Source organism: Cotesia glomerata, linkage group LG7 (assembly GCF_020080835.1).
Source record: "Cotesia glomerata isolate CgM1 linkage group LG7, MPM_Cglom_v2.3, whole genome shotgun sequence".
NCBI classification, from domain to species: Eukaryota; Metazoa; Arthropoda; class Insecta; order Hymenoptera; family Braconidae; genus Cotesia; species Cotesia glomerata.
The window spans coordinates 14181449-14197626 of NC_058164.1; the positions used below are offsets into that span (position 1 = coordinate 14181449).

Sequence of the window (16178 nt, forward strand, 5' to 3'; positions counted from 1 at the left end):
CTACGTTTTGCAATTGTACATTCCGAAGATGTACACTTGGGTATTGCTGTCCCTTGACCGTGGCTACGTTAGACCCGCAGATGTGATCTTTCGAACCCGAGCCTACCGTCATAAAAGACTTAAGGAAAGTTTAACTAAAATTTCCTTAGCGGATTAAGTCGTAAAAATTAAAATTCTAAGTTTTATTTTCTAGCTATAAACTAAAAGTGCTTAGGATTTTCCCATCCCTTGGGAAGAACCCAGCTATTCTCATCTCCGACATATATATATATATATATATATATATATATATATATAAATACATACATGTATAAACTTTTGAACCATATGTATTTTCTGAATTCGCTTGACGAGCTGAGTCGAAATATAGCAAAATTTTTCAAAAGTTCCGTCATGAGGACCAATGCAATAGTTAGATTTCTATGAAATCTACTAAAAAAAAAAGAGCAATCTGCAGAAGGACCATCAAGGATAGCTATCAGTCATCCTGGCAGAATTTGCTCGCGTCCTTTAACTGCAACACCCCTGTCACCACGTTCTGGAAATTCTATAAAAAATACCAAGGCAATAATACAAAATTTACCATCACGCCACTGAGAAACGAAAAAGGCGAAACCTTCACAACAAATACCCAAGTCGCCAACATCTAAGCTAACACATTCGCAAACAACTCCAGTGGCAATAACCACACCAACGAATTCGTAGCGTTCAAGCGAAACAAAGAAAACACTATCGCCTTAGAAGATCTAATCAACAACAGTAAAGATCCAACCCAATATATGAAATCGATAAACAACGCCTTCAACATGAATGACCTCAAAATAGCAATGAGACAATGCCAAAAAGACACCCCAGGACCTGACAATATACCAACAGCCTTAATAAAAAAATCTACCGGAAAATGGACTGCGCTACATGTTAAATTTTTACAATAAAGTCTGGACATCGCATACCTTCCCTAACATCTGGAAACAAGCTATAGTTATTCCTATAGCTAAACCAAACCGGGACCACTCCAACGCAACTAACTATCGCCCTATCTCCCTGACCTGCTGTTCGTGCAAAATATTTGAAAAAATGATAAACCGCAGGCTAAAATGGCTACTTGAATCACAAGAAATTATATCCAGTAACCAATTCGGCTTTCGTAACTTTAGATCCACCATGGATCACCTCAACAAAATCCATTCGGACATTAGCAGCGCACTTTCAAAAAACCTACAAGCAATAGTAGTCTCCCTTGATATCGAAAAGGCCTATGACATGGCTTGGGTATACCGAGTCATCGAAATATTAACAGAATTGGGGCTCAACGGTCACATAATCCACTTTTTAAAAAATTTTCTAACAAACAGAAAAATCCATGTACGAATAGGATCAACACTATCACACCCACTGGAACTAAAAAATGGGTTTCCACAAGGATCAGTGCTAAGTACTACCCTCTTCCTGATAGCAATAAATCCCCTAATTTCACTAATGCCGAAACCCATCAAAACAAGGGCATTCGCTGATGACATCTCCCTCATATGTACAGGCAAAATCAATACAATCACCGATATTCTCCAAGATGGGCTCAATAAGTTAACTGAATGCTGTAAACTAACAGGCTTCAAATTTTCCTCCACCAAGTCGGAATATATGGTATTCTCGAGACTAAAACAAAATCCAGAAACAAATCTGTCGCTTGGAGAGATTGAACTCCAAAAAACAACTAGACTGAAACTACTAGGAATAACATTTGACCCCAAACTTACATGGAAACCACACGTACAAAATTTGCATGCCCAATGTAAAAAACGGTTAAATATTTTAAAAGCCCTCGCAGCCAATAATCGGGGAGCCAGCAAAGAAATACTAACCACTACATACAAAGCAGTAATCCGATCTAAGATGGACTATGGAGCAACTATATACGGATCAGCAGCAAAAAGCACGCTCAAACCACTAGACTCCATCCAAACTACGGCCTTAAGAGTAACAATTGGTGCATTTCGCACTAGCCCAAGACTGAGTATCCTTGCTGAAAGCGGTGAGCTACCACTACTTCTAAGAAGAACCACCCAAATACTAAAATACATAGCCAACAGCCCATGTTACAACAAAAACAACCCCTTCCACAACAACACGCCATCTCCAATACAGCCAGAAAACAACAAATCTAAGAAGAATTACCTACCCATAAATGACAGACTCAACATCCTCAGCGATCCAATGTTCATCAAAGTACCAGTCCACAAGCGCTCAATACACCCGATCCCACCATGGGAGCTGACCGAACCACAAATCGACCTTCATGTGTACGACAACTCATTCGGCAAAGAGCATTCAAGCGAACAATTATACAAAGACCTTACGTATGAGATGTACAGTAAATATAATGACTACATTAAAGTATTCACTGACGGATCAGTCAAAGGCGGAAAAAAAGGTTGTGCGATCATTCTCAATGATGACACATACATGTACCAACTACCAGAGTTCACCACCATATTCTCATGCGAGGTAATAGCAATTGACAAGGCAATCGATATTATAACGCAGGAAAATATACATAGAGCCATAATCCTAACTGACTCCAAATCAGCACTAGAAGCCATAGCCAACACCACCAGCAAAGACCCCAGAGTCAAAATTATTCAAAGCAAACTCCATCAAAACAACATAAACAGGTTCCATACAGTGCTAGCATGGGTACCTTCACACCAAGGACTGCAAGGTAACGAAGAAGCAGACCAAGCAGCAAAAACAGCACTAACAGAAGGTATTAAAGTAACAGACATAGCAGCTACACCTGATGAATTTAAAAATCTGGTAAACACATATATTTGGGCACAATGGAACGGCATATGGATGAACACAAAATCATTATTACACCAAATAAGACAAAATGTATGGGAACCATCCCCAACATCAAACAACCGAAGAACACAAGTAATATACACCCGACTAAGAATAGGTCACACATATCTAACTCACAATCATTTAATGACACGACTAGTGAGAGAAAAATGTCCAAAGTGCGAGGCCCCCATCACAATACACCACCTTCTAGAGGAATGCCCTTGGTTAACTACCCCAATGGAACTGTCAAGAATTTTAAACGACGAGGAAAACCTCAAAAAAACACTAAAACTGTTAAAAAAATTAAAAATTACCACAAAAATATAGAACTACAGTTCTATACCGACCTCCCCAATACTGTTTCTATAATATCCAATTATGTAAATCTTTTATATCAATATTGTATCTTTTAGTAGTCGCTCATGACCTAGACGTTTATGCGACTATAAATAAAAAAAAAAAAAAAAAAAAAAAAAAAAAAGAAAAAAAAATATAAAAAAGATTTTTTTTGCGCTTGACGGTTACCGCCAAGTAAGCGGGTCGGAAATCGCGATGCACTGCAAAGGTGCGCACAAGTCAAAGACCGTGGAAGGGAGCGTTGGAGCTCCCGGACCAATGAGAAAATCTATTTCCTCTCCACCAGGAATCAGCCAATAAGAAAACAGTACCCTCACTCCTGACCCTGGGGCAAAAGCCCTATATAAGACGGGATGCGGAGTTCTAGAGGCAATCTTTCTCGAGTCAGCAGGCAAGTAACCAGGAACTCCAAAGTGACTCCAGAAACAAGATAACCAAGCAGCAGCGAGAAGAAGCAGTACACCATGGGATAGTGCGTGAATATACACATGGTTTAATAAAGCAGTACGATTTCGACTCGCTAGGCTAGTCGAAATCTCCGACCAGTCAAGGACACCAGTAAAATCCAGAATACCATGGATTGTTAAACGACGAGATATTAGAACACCTGCAGACGACCGCAGGAATATCTTACCGGATTTTAATTGGAAATTATATTGTTACCACCCTGTATTATTATTTATTTTATTATTTTAATAAACATTATTTTAATTTAATTTGGAAAAATAAATCTGAGGGTGTCTGATTCAGCATTCCCATCCTTACGGATCCTGGAGCCCGCTGACCTAGCTCGCAATTATAAATATTATTATGTACGATCGATAATATTGTTTAGTATTGAGAAAAAATATCGTTACAAAAAATAACATAAAATTAAAAGAAATTTGAAAATTTTCAAGAAAAGTGAAATCTGTTTCTTACAAAAAAAAAAAAAATTAGAAAAACGGTAGACCCTGAAGGCCATCCGTGCAACTTCCCGCTAATTCCATACCTAGGTGCTTAAAATTGCACTAATGATGTTTTTGAGCTCTCCGAGCTCAAAAATACAATTTATGTGTTATTTTAAGCTCTTTGAGTTTGAATTGATAAAACTAGGAAATTTAAAGTAATTCCAAAAAAACACTTTTTTCGGTTTTCTTCCGTTCACGATATCTCTTGAACGAATTGACCAATTTTGACTGGCTTGACGGCGATCGACGTAATTTTTTCGTGCTAATAGCTGATTAGGTTTTAAAATTGATCAGTACATCCGTTTAGAAACCGGAGACATGCTGATTACGCTCTCAAAGAAGAGTATTGACAAAGGGCAAGCCTTGCGAAAGGCCATCACGGGTATTCTTCAAAAAGAGGCCGAAGTAATGTGCAAAAGACCGCAGGAGACCATCGAGATCCGAGACATTGATGATGACACGACGAAGGAGGACATTCAGAATGCGTTGAAAACGGAAATCGGAGAAACTTGCGAAATACCACTAAAGGCTATCAAGATCCGTAAGGCCTACAGAGGTACGCAAACGGCTACAGTGACACTACCAGCAGCTTCAGCACAACAACTACCGGAAGAAAACGGCAAAATAAGGATTGGCTGGGTCAACTGTCAAATAAGAGCAACAAAGAGACCGATACATTGCTTCAAATGCTGGCACTTTGGATCACAGTGCAAAAGTGAAATCGACTGATCTAAGCACTGCATAAGGTGCGGAAGAGAAGGACACAAGATTGCTGATTGCAAGATTGCTGATTGAGAAAAAAATCCAACCAAATGTGTATTATACGCTGACGATCAAGGTGCGCAGGACGCTGCCCACCATGCTGGCACATACAGATGCCCGGTTTTCAAAGAGGCACTCGAGAAAATGACAAATAAACGAGCATGAAGATACCGCAGCTCAACCTTAATCATTGTGAGGCTGCGCATGATTTGCTCATACAAACCATGCGCGAACTAGAGCTAGACTTCGTACTGATAGCAGAACCATATGAACATCTGAGTACCCAACCTTGGGAATCGGACAGTACCAACAATGCTGTCATTTAGCCCTGTGACAAATTACCATTTCAGAAGGCAGTCAACAACAGAGAAGCCGGATTTGTAGCAGCATGGGTAGACGGAATTCGTTTCTACAGCTGCTATGCCCCGCCGAGTCTTTCTTTGAAACATTCCATCGATTTTCTTGATCGTCTAACCATAGATGCAAGGCAACACTTGACTGGGGCAGCAAGTTCAACAATGCACGAGGAAAGGCTTTACTTGGAACGATGGCCACACTAGATGTTGTCCTCTTTAGCACTGGTGAGACACCAACATATTTAAAAGGAAAGGCAAGCTCTATAGTGGATCTTACGTTCGTCAGCAGTAGTCTTACGAAAGGAAGCTATTCTTGGGTAGTTATGAACACCTACACTGTCAGCGACCACTACGTCGTCCTTTAGGAAGTATCAACTGGCCAGAACTCTCGAAGAGCAACCAGAAAAACTAACGCAGTTGGATGGAAAGTGAAAGCTTTTGACCCAGCTACTTTGATAGTAGCCTTAGATAGCGACCCGACTACCACAGGGAGTGCTGAAGAGAAAGCAAAAGAGCTAATGTAGAGAGTGACCGAGGCCTGCGATCTTGTATGCCCCGAAAACGTGGCATGAATCATCGATCTTCGGTACACTGGTGGAACGATAACATCAGCACTCTTTGTAAAGAGTTTTTTAAAAGAAGAAGAATATCTCAGCGTAGCTACCGTCGACCTAACTCTGCAGAACTGGTGGCAGAGTACAAAAAGAGCCGCCGAGAATTGAACAGAGCCATCAAGGATAGCAAAAGACGCTATTGGAAATAACTCGTCGAAGAGGTAGAGAAAGATCTGTGGGGCAGACCGTACAAGGTAGTCATGACCCACCTGAAATGTCAACCAATGCCGTCACCTACATGTCCACAACTACTAGAGAAAATTGTCTGTACGTTGTTTCCTCAGCAACGTAAGTTGATCTATTCGTCACTGCAGCCTGACCCTGAAGACATTCCACCTGTCACAGAGGAAGAATTGATGAAGGCATTCAATCGTGTAGGGAATAATAAGGCGCCGGGATTGGATGGAATTCCAAACATTGCTTTAAAAATATCTATTAAAGCAGCGTCGGCATTATTTATAGATACCTACAATGCGTGTCTCAAGAAAGGAGTCTTTCCTGAAAGGTGGAAGCGGCAAAGACTTGTACTGCTCCCGAAAGGAAAGAAGCCACCTGACAAACCATTATCTTACCGTCCACTCTGCATGTTAGACACGGCGGGTAAGATATTAGAGCGGATAATTCACCAAAGAATAGAAGCAGTAGTTGATCCACTCCTGGCAGACAACCAAGTTCGTTTCTGAAAAGGACGGTCAAACCTGGATGCAATCAACCTGGTCGTCAACACAGCTAAAGATGCAATTGCTGGAAAGAGATGGAATCGCGGCACAAAAAAGTATTGTCTGGTGGCTGAATTAAACATAAAAAATGCTTTCAACTCTGCTAACTGGGACTGCGTAGTGCGCACCCTCGAAGAGAAACGAGTTCCAGTGTATTTGCGTAGGATGGTAACAAGCTACTTCACAAACAGAGTCCTGAAATATGACACAAAAAGTGCTCCTAAGGAGTATGATATTACTAGTGTACCACAGGGCTCAGTTCTAGGTCCTCTGCTATGGAACATCATGTATGATGGTCTCTTGAAAATAGCATTGCCTATGCAGAAGTGAAACTGGTAGCATATGCAGATGATGTTCACCTAGGAGTGATGCTTAATGCTCGACTCAATTTCAAGCAACAAGTCGAACATGTGACTGCCAAAGCACCAATAGTTAGAACGAGCCTAGCGCGACTGATGCCTAACGTTGGTGGACCAAAGCAGAGCAGAAGACTACTGCTGTCATCAGTAGTAACATCCGTGCTCACATATGGCGAATCCATTTGGACTGACACATTAGAGACGCAAGAATCATGGAGAAAAGCGGATCCAATTCATAGACAGAGCGCCCTGAGAGTTGCCAGTGCCTTCCGCACAATATCAGAAGAAGTAGTCTGCGCCATTGCCGGAACCCTACCTCTACGAGTACTAAAAGAGGAAAGACGGGCCCTTTACCAACGAAAAAGGTCATCTGCACTGAGCTCTGAAGAACTTAGAATTGAAGAACTGCAAAACAGCATAGGCTGATGGCAACTATAATGGGATGCAGCAGAGAAGGGTAGGGGGACGCACAGCCTCATACCTCGGATCGACTTTTGGCTTAACCGGAATCACGGCGAGGTCAATTACTATTTTACACAGATGTTGTCGGGACACGGGTATTTTCGAAAGTATCTACACCGCTTTAAGCACGATGATTTTTCGGAGTGCCCGTCCTGCCCAGGAGTTGCTGAAGATGCGGAGCACGTCTTCTTTGTATGTCCTCATTTCGATTCACAGCGTGAAGAGTTGGAGAAGATCCTCAACCAGAGAATGCAACCAGATTCACTAGTGGAAGCAAAGTTGTCATCAGAAGCTGCCTGGAACGCTACCAACACGTTTGCAACAGAAGTCCTCAAAGACTTGCGTTCCACCGAAAGAAGAAGAGCAAATATCAGAAGATAGAAGGAAGGTAGTTAACACCTTAGCCACCAGAAGGAAGAGCAGTAGCTAGTTCCTCCCCTCACGAAGTAATGCCTGACGGCAGTTCCCATGAGGGATTAGAGGAAAGAAGAAAAGGGGTTTAGGGTTTAGTGAGTAGGGGCGTTAGCATCGAGTTTTAGTATGACACTGCGTCGAGTCGTCACATATCCAGGCGAAACAGCTATGCCTGGAATCCGCAAAAAAAATTCTCCCCTCTAATAAAAAACATACACACACACATACATACATACATACATACAGACATAGTGACAACATCGCAGAAATAGTTAGGGAAGCTTTCTATGACCTTAAAACGTCGATAAAAACTCGATTCTTGCAAAACGGGATAAAAACAATAACTTCCCGATTTTTGAAAATCTCCGATTTTTTTAGCGAGAAGTTAAAAACTAGGACGACGGTTGACCCTAAAGGCCATCCTTGCAACTTCCCGCTCATTTTGTACTTAAGCGCTCAAAAGCACACAATGCGTTTTTGAGCTCTTCGAGCTCAAAACTCTAATAGCAGTTTAATAAAACACAATTTTTTGAATTTTCAAACTGTAATAACTTTTGAATGAAAGAACCGATTTCCACGCCGTTGGCAGGATTCAACGCAGTTTCTGAAAGACCGTATATATATATTTTTAAGTATATATTTTTAAGTATAAATTGATCGAACGAGAAAATTTCGAAGTGATTCCAAAAAAACACTTTTTTTGGTTTTCTTTCGACAACGATAACTCACGAACGAATCAATTGATTTTGACCGGACTGGCGGCAATCGACGTGGTCTTTAAATGTTAAAAGCTGATTAGTTTTTGGAATCGATCGATGGAGCCGTTTAAAAGTTATTCCAAAGAAACCCTATTTGAAAAAATTTTTTTTTGTAGTTTTTTCGAGATTTCCCAAAATCTACCGATTCGAATCGATCCAAAGTAAATTCAAAATCTAAGTTTTGTTGAGCCCTTTTAAATGGCGCTAACCACGATCAAGTCGGTCCTACCGTTCAAAAGTTATAAGAGGGTTACATACATACACACTGGGGTATCCGTTATTTACCAAGTTGATTTTTAACTTCCCGCTAAGAAAATTGAAAATTTTCAAAAATCGGGAAGTTATTGTTTTCACCCCATTTTTCGAAAGTCGAGTTTTCATCAGATCTCGACGTTTTGATGTCCTAGGAAGCTTTCCTGACTATTTCCGCGGTTATGTCACTGTGTCTGTATATATGTATGTATGTGTGTGTGTGTGTGTGTGTGTGTGTGTGTTTTTTTTTTTTTTTTTGTTTTAAGGGGGGGAATCCTTTTTACGGATTCTAGTCATAGTTGTTTGGCCTCGATATGTGGCGACTCGACGCAGTGTCATACTAAAACTCGACGCTAGCGCCCCTACCCACTAAACCCTAAACCCCTTTTCCTCTTTCCCCTAATCCCTTATGGAAACCGTTGTTAGGCATCACTTCGTGAAGGGAGGATCTAGCTACTACTCTTTCTTCTGGTAGCTAAGGTGTTATTTTACCTTTCTTCTAGTTGTTGTCATTTGCTCTTCTTCTTTCGATGGAATGCAAGTCTATGAGGACTTCTGTTGCAAATGTGCTGATGGCGTTCCAGGAGGCTCTTGATGGCAACATTGCTTCTGCTATTGTCTCTGGTTGGATTTTTTTCTTTAGGATCATTTCCAGCTCATCTCGCTGTGGGTAAAATCGTGGGCACTCAAAGGAAACGTGCTCCGCGTCTTTATTGATTCCTGGGCAGGACGGGCACTCTGGTGAATCATCATGCTTGAAGCGGTGAAGATACGTCCGAAAACATCCATTTCCTGACAACAACTGCGTCAGATAGTAATTGACCTCGCCATGACTTCGGTTTAGCCAAACGTCGATCTTCGGTATGAGACGGTGTGTCCATCTCCCTGTTGTCGCGGCGTCCCACTGCGATTGCCATCGTGTGATGCTGTTCTGCCGTTCTTCAGCTCTGAGTTCCTCGGCACTTGGTGTGGTTGTCTTCTTTCGTTGGTAAAGGTTCCGTCTTTCCTCAGCTAGGACTCTGAGCGGCAAAGTTCCGGAAATGACACACACTGCTTCCTCTGATATTGTTCGAAAGGCACTGACTACTCTTAGCGCGTTCAGTCAGTAAACTGGACATGCTTTCCTCCATGATTCTTGGATCTCAAGTGCGTCGGCCCAAATGGATATACCATGTGTGAGGACCGATGTAACTACTGATGATAGCAATGACCACCTTGTCTGCTTCGGGCCACCGATGTTGGGCATCAATCGTACTAGGTTAGCTACTACTGCTGATGCTTTGGCGGTCACGTGTTCAGCTTGTTGTTTGAAGTTAAGTCGGGCATCGAGCATCACTCCCAGATATCGAATGAATGGTTGGGATGTGATTTCTTGGTCTCCGACGTTTAGATTGATCGTTTTCATTCATTTTCTGCTAGTGATAAGTACAGCCTCGGTCTTCTGTTTAGCCAGTTGTAGATTTACTGTGTCCATCCACTGGTTAATTCGCTCAAAGGTGATTGCGAACATATGTTTTATCTCATCCAGATGCTTGGCGACAATTACTACGGCTACGTCGTCCGCGTACGCTACCAGTTTGACATTTCTTGGTAGTTTCAGTCTCAGCAATCCGTTGTACATGACATTCCAGAGAAGTGGACCGAGAACAGAACCCTGTGGTACACCTCCAGTAACATCATACTTCTTTGGACCATTCTTCGTGTCATATCTCAGGACCCTATCTGTGAATGTATGTGTGTGTATGTGTGTGTGTGTGTGTGTGTGTGTGTGTGTGTGTGTGTGTGTGTGTGTGTGTGTGTGTGTGTATGTATGTATGTAAATCTCTCATAACTTTTGAACGGATCATTTGATTCGATCGAAATAAGCGGCGTTCTAAAGAGTTTTTTTGCTCCTAGAATTCTGATACTAATTTACAGACTTATTTCAGTCGATCAATTTTAAGAAATCTCAAAATTAAAATTTCCAAAAATTCGTTTTTTTGAAATATCTTTCAAACGGCTGAACCGATCAATTTTCAAAACTATCAGCTCTTAACCTTAAAAAACCACGTCGATTGCCACGCGCCCGGTCAAAATCGGTAGATTTATTCGTGAGATATCGTTGTCGAAAAAAATGTTTTTTTTTCAGAATTTCTATGAAATTTTCAGTCTGACCAGTTTACGCTCAGAGATTTTTTAAAGAACTCAAAAAACTGCGTTGAATGTCGTAAACCGCGAGAAAATCGGTTGATTCATTCAGAAGTTATTGCGGTTTTAAAATTCAAAAAATAGTGTTCTATAAAACTTCCATTAGACTTTTGAGCTCGAAGAGCTCAAAAGCACAGAACAGCAATTTATTTGAGCTCAGAGAGCTCAAAATTACACAAAAATTATATTTTTGAGCTCGAAGAGCTTAAGAAATAAGTGAATTGTTGAGCACTTAGGTATGGAGGCAGCGGGAAGTTGCAGGGATGGCCTATAGGGTCAACCGTTTTCCTAATTTTTTTTTTTACTGACGCCCCCTAGATTTTTAGTTCTTAACCTAAAAAATAATATCCTAGATAAATAAGCTCTTAATTACCAAATTAAACCTTGCCCCAATCGAGTTACATTTCCCATTCAAATAACATAAGAATTTGCAATCTTTTGTTATTAATTTTTTTCCTCCGAAAAAAATGCCACTACGACTATTATCGATGTATTTTCTGATAGGAAATTGAATGTTTTACAAAAAAGTTCTCCTATGATTTTCCGATAAAATCATTTCTGTAAGAGTTATTTGTATTTTAAGTTGTGTTTTGTAACGTTACATTTTATGTAGTGTTACAGTAGTAGTATATTTGTATTATATCGTGAGTTTTATTGTGTGAGTACGGTAATTTCGGAATATTGGGAACTATCGTGAGAGTGTGCTTGTGAGATAGTTGTCTCGAGGATATCGAGCTGCACTGCGGAAAAGTGACCGATGTAACGTGTCTCCCGGTCAGTTACCGATGACTGAACTTAGGTTCAGCCTCTTGGAGCGAGGTGATTATCGCGGAGGAGCGACTGAAATGTCGTCGCCCCGAAGTACGGGAGTTTGGCAGGCTCATGCGGTAGCTTGCGGTTGACAGGCCTCGATTGCTGGATGCTCGAGGGTAGTCGCGAGTACTGTCAAGGCTCCCAGGGGAGCGGAATCGCTGGTAGGTCTGGGACACTAGTTGTGTGAGTGGGAATGAGTGTGGAGTTTGTATGTCTGGGAGTAGCGTGAAAGTGAGTTGAGCGCATGTAGCTAATGGTATGAATGTAGTAGGGGTACGGTGAGAGGCAGTCTGGCTGGAGTAGTGAAAGAGTAAGGTTTGGTTTTGTGTGGAAGTCCAGCTTGGGACCAGATTAAAGAAGGGTCTGGCTTTGGGTCCTCGTGGAGGACGGACGTGCCGTCGCTGCTAGGCAGCGTTAGTGATATACCGTGAAGGGAGTCAGTTACGAGCTCTCGTAGAGTGAGCATCGTGTTTGAGAGTCGAGTTGGTCTCTCGTATCGTAGCTGGCGTGCCTCACGCTTGCTATTTTCGTAGACAATGGCCTGAGCTATAGTCTTTGTTTCGTGTTCGTTTGGGACTGCTTCCGCGATATATTTTAATATCGATTTATTTTATTTTATCGGTTAATAAAGTTGGGTGTTAGTTCGAAGTACCGATTATGGTACTAGGTATCGTTTAGTCCCGTTTTGTAAAGAAATTGCTTCCTCTGAGAGACCGAATCACGACCCTCTCTCCATAACCTGCATAACTGAGCGACACCGAGGTATTCCGTTACCGTCGAGGCTGCTCTTGGTCTTCTGGGAACATAAAAATTAAGTTATCGTATCTCGGTTGCCGATACCGGTGAAACAAAAGTCGGCTGGCGCCTGTCGGGGTTCCTGGGGATCGAGAGATGGCTGAGATGGACGAAGTGTAACGTAGTGAATTATGAGTTACCGTGAAAATTTACCGCGTGAGAAAATCTACGTTACAGTTTATAGTTATTATCATAGTTTTTCAGTCTTGCTATACAGTTTCATGTGTAATCATTTATTTCATCTATAAATGTTCCAAAAATTTTGTTAAAAAGATTAATAGTTACTGTAACGTCAACAATAGGATGTATTAAATACAATTTTGATAATACTGCCGCTTAAGGGGGTATTCTGGTCTAGAAATTTGAAAAAATCGATTTTTTTTTGCATATTTTCAAATTTTAGACCCTTAAAAATATGTCCTTAAATGGGTTTTTCAAAATTCGAATTATTTTCGAAGATACAGTCGATTTTGTGACGCAGCATCTAAGCCAGCCGATCGTCGCGAATCACACAATAAACAGTGGCAGTTCCTGGAAGACTTGAGCACTCGTTCTTTCCAAGAACTCTTTTGTTTTCGACATAAGCCTTCATATATATTCAATATATATTTTTATACTTCTATATATACCTTTATACATACTTAATATACTAGGAATATACATACTAAATATACCAGGAACTGTTCAATGCGAAAGTTATAATGTTGATATTGTTTATAATTTATTATTCTGTTCAGTTTAGTTTCAATCTTGAAGCGAAGTAGACAAGTGCTCTGTGGATAGTTTTGTGAAATAATAAATTTTGTTTTTTTTATTTGCTTAAAAATGGATAGAAAAAGTGCGCGGGGGAGCAGTAGTCGTCCAGATAGGCACAAGAAGAAACGATTTTCATCAAATCAATTTACCGCTGAAAAAGATTGTAGTTATACGAGTGCTTCCGCAGCAAAGTTAAAAAAGTTTGGAGATGAGGAAATAGTTATTAACAAAAATTTTGGGTACTGTCTTCTGGAATTTTTCTCAGTTTTTCAAACTCTCTCAACTTTAATTGTGTGTGCTACCTGCAAAGAAGAAATTAAATTTTCTCAAACGGCACCACGCGGTTTAGGATTTAAAATTACATTACAGTGCAGTTGTGAAAATGTTCGATACATTCAATCATGTCCGTTGGTGAACAAAGCTTATGAAATTAATCGCCGGATCGTTACAGCTATGAGACTTTTAGGAGTAGGAAGAGAAGGAATAAATATTTTTTGTAGTGTCATGGATATATGCAAAAGTTTATGTATCAGTACTTACTACAGTTGTCTTGATAATTTACATACAGCCGCAAGTGCAATTTATGATCAGCTAATATCAAAAGCTGTAAAAGAAGAGCAAGAATTATTATCAGAATTTGAGCCTAATGAAAATCCAAAACACTTGACGGTTTCTGGAGATGGCACCTGGAAGAAGCGAGGGTTTACTTCACTTTTTGGCGTTACAACCCTTATTGGTAAATACAGTAAAAAAGTTATCGATACTGTCGTAAAATCTAGTTTTTGCCAAGGCTGTAACTTGTGGAAAGAAAAGAAGAAATCTGATCCTCAAGTTTATCAAGATTGGTATGAGGAACATGAAGATTCATGTGCCATCAATCATCGGGGAAGTGCTGGGAAAATGGAGATAGATGCTGTTGTCGAGATGTTCAACAGATCGGTCGAGAAGCACGGGGTAAAGTATATAAAATATATTGGAGATGGAGACTCCAAGACATTTAAAGGTATTCTTGATATCAACCCGTATGATGATGATCCAGTCGTAGAAAAAAAAGAGTGTGTTGGGCATGTCCAGAAACGTATGGGTTCCAGGTTGCGTAAAGCAAAAAAAGACAATAGTGGTATTGGCGGCAGAGGAGCTGGTAAATTGACAGATAAAGTAATCAATGAGTTGAGTTTATACTACGGTCTGGCAATTCGTCGGCATCCTGATTGTTTGCAGAGTATGAAGAATAAAATATGGGCTACTTATTATCATAAAAGTTCAAGCGATAAGAATCCACAACACATGTACTGCCCAACTGGTTCGTCAAGCTGGTGTAAATGGCAACAAGCCTCAGCTGAGAACACTCTTGAAGAGTTTGTCCACGAACATCCCCCCCTGGATGAAAAAGTACTGAAAGTAATTGAGCCCATTTATACCAGTTTATCGTCTGACGATTTACTACATCAATGTTTGGGATCCGAAACTAAAAATAACAATGAATCACTCAATTCATTAATATGGACTTTTGCTCCCAAGCATATTCACGCTGGATCGCAAACAATTCAAATTGCGAATTATTTAGCTGTTGCCATTTTTAATGAAGGTTATTTACCCATCTTAAAAATGATGGAACTTATGGGCATCACCGTTGGTACTGAAGCTCATTCATTTGCTATCAGACGTAACGAAGTTCGGATTGAGCGCTCTGAGCTACGAGCTACTGCTGCTTCCAAAGAAGGCAGAACAGCTCGATTAGCTGAAAGAACTTCACAAAACATCGAATATGAAGTTGAGGAATGCCCAATGTATGGATCTGGAATCGCCGATTAATCCAAAGTGAGTATTGAATGTTATTATACGAGTTATTCTACTATAATTGTTTCTCAAACTTTAAACGCGTTTTTCTCAAAACTACTTTTTTTGAAGTAGTTGACATGATATCTCAAGTTCTACCCAATCGATTCTTTTGAAATTTGGTGGGAATCTTCTTTATATATCTCTCTATCGCGTCTGCCTTGGATTTTGAAAAATTTCAATTTGGAGTATTTTTAAAAAATTCGAAAAGGTCAAAAAAAGGGGGTAAAAAAAAATTGATATTTCATGTCGACGCCATTTTGTGAATTTTTTTTTTTTTCTTGACTAAGGTCAACGCGATAGCGACATCTTTACAGATTGAGAATTTTTCAAATTTTTTTGTTTCAGATCACTACAAGGGCTGGAATCATGTCAACCAGGGTGCACCGTTTTTTTTGTAGCCCCCACTTCACCGACCTGTAATTTGTCCAATTTATCATTTTGTTTTTTTTCAATTTTTTTTTATATTCTTGAAACGTTAATAAACATCATATAAAATAACCTATAGTAAAAATGTTCTTAATTTTTTTTTTATGTTAGTTTGAAAAATGCCTAAAATTTAGGCTTCTAGACCAGAATACCCCCTTAAGCCATTTTACAAATAATTATTTTTTTTTCTGTCTCTTGTAACGTCCCCGAAAATTGGCGGAATACCCATTTTAATTTTACTTCCAGGTGGGTGACATTAGGCTGTCGATAGACGCCAGGTGCACCCCACAGATGAGATCTCTGATTAATTTATTCGTAGCTTACCTTTATCGATCCCATAGGTCACCTCAAATAATATCCCTTTTGGGCCGGCGCCTTGCCTTGTATGGTTAAAACGATGAGCGGACCCTCCTGGAGGACGCTCCGCAGCAACGTCTAGGCAGTAGGTCGACGGTGAGGGGACCTGGGGAACTCTCCAACCCAGGACCCGAAGTAGGACTCGGCAACCCTCG

General features: G+C 40.4%; 2 protein-coding genes and 1 long non-coding RNA gene across 3 annotated transcripts; all 3 read left to right on the forward strand.

Annotated features, from left to right (window-relative positions):
* Positions 1-1164: 1164 nt before the first annotated feature.
* Positions 1165-4880, forward strand: LOC123269636. The gene is made up of 2 exons (XM_044735469.1): positions 1165-2934; positions 4446-4880. The coding sequence occupies exons 1-2, from the start codon at positions 1165-1167 to the stop codon at positions 4878-4880; spliced, it is 2205 nt and encodes a 734-aa protein (XP_044591404.1).
* Positions 4881-6970: 2090 nt separating this feature from the next.
* On the forward strand, positions 6971-7387 carry LOC123269637. Its single transcript, XM_044735470.1, has one exon. It carries the CDS (start codon positions 6971-6973, stop codon positions 7385-7387), a length of 417 nt encoding a protein of 138 aa, XP_044591405.1.
* Positions 7388-15181: 7794 nt separating this feature from the next.
* On the forward strand, positions 15182-15740 carry LOC123268290. Its single transcript, XR_006510204.1, has 2 exons — positions 15182-15219; positions 15586-15740. It is a non-coding gene; the product is annotated as an uncharacterized LOC123268290 (long non-coding RNA).
* Positions 15741-16178: the final 438 nt, after the last annotated feature.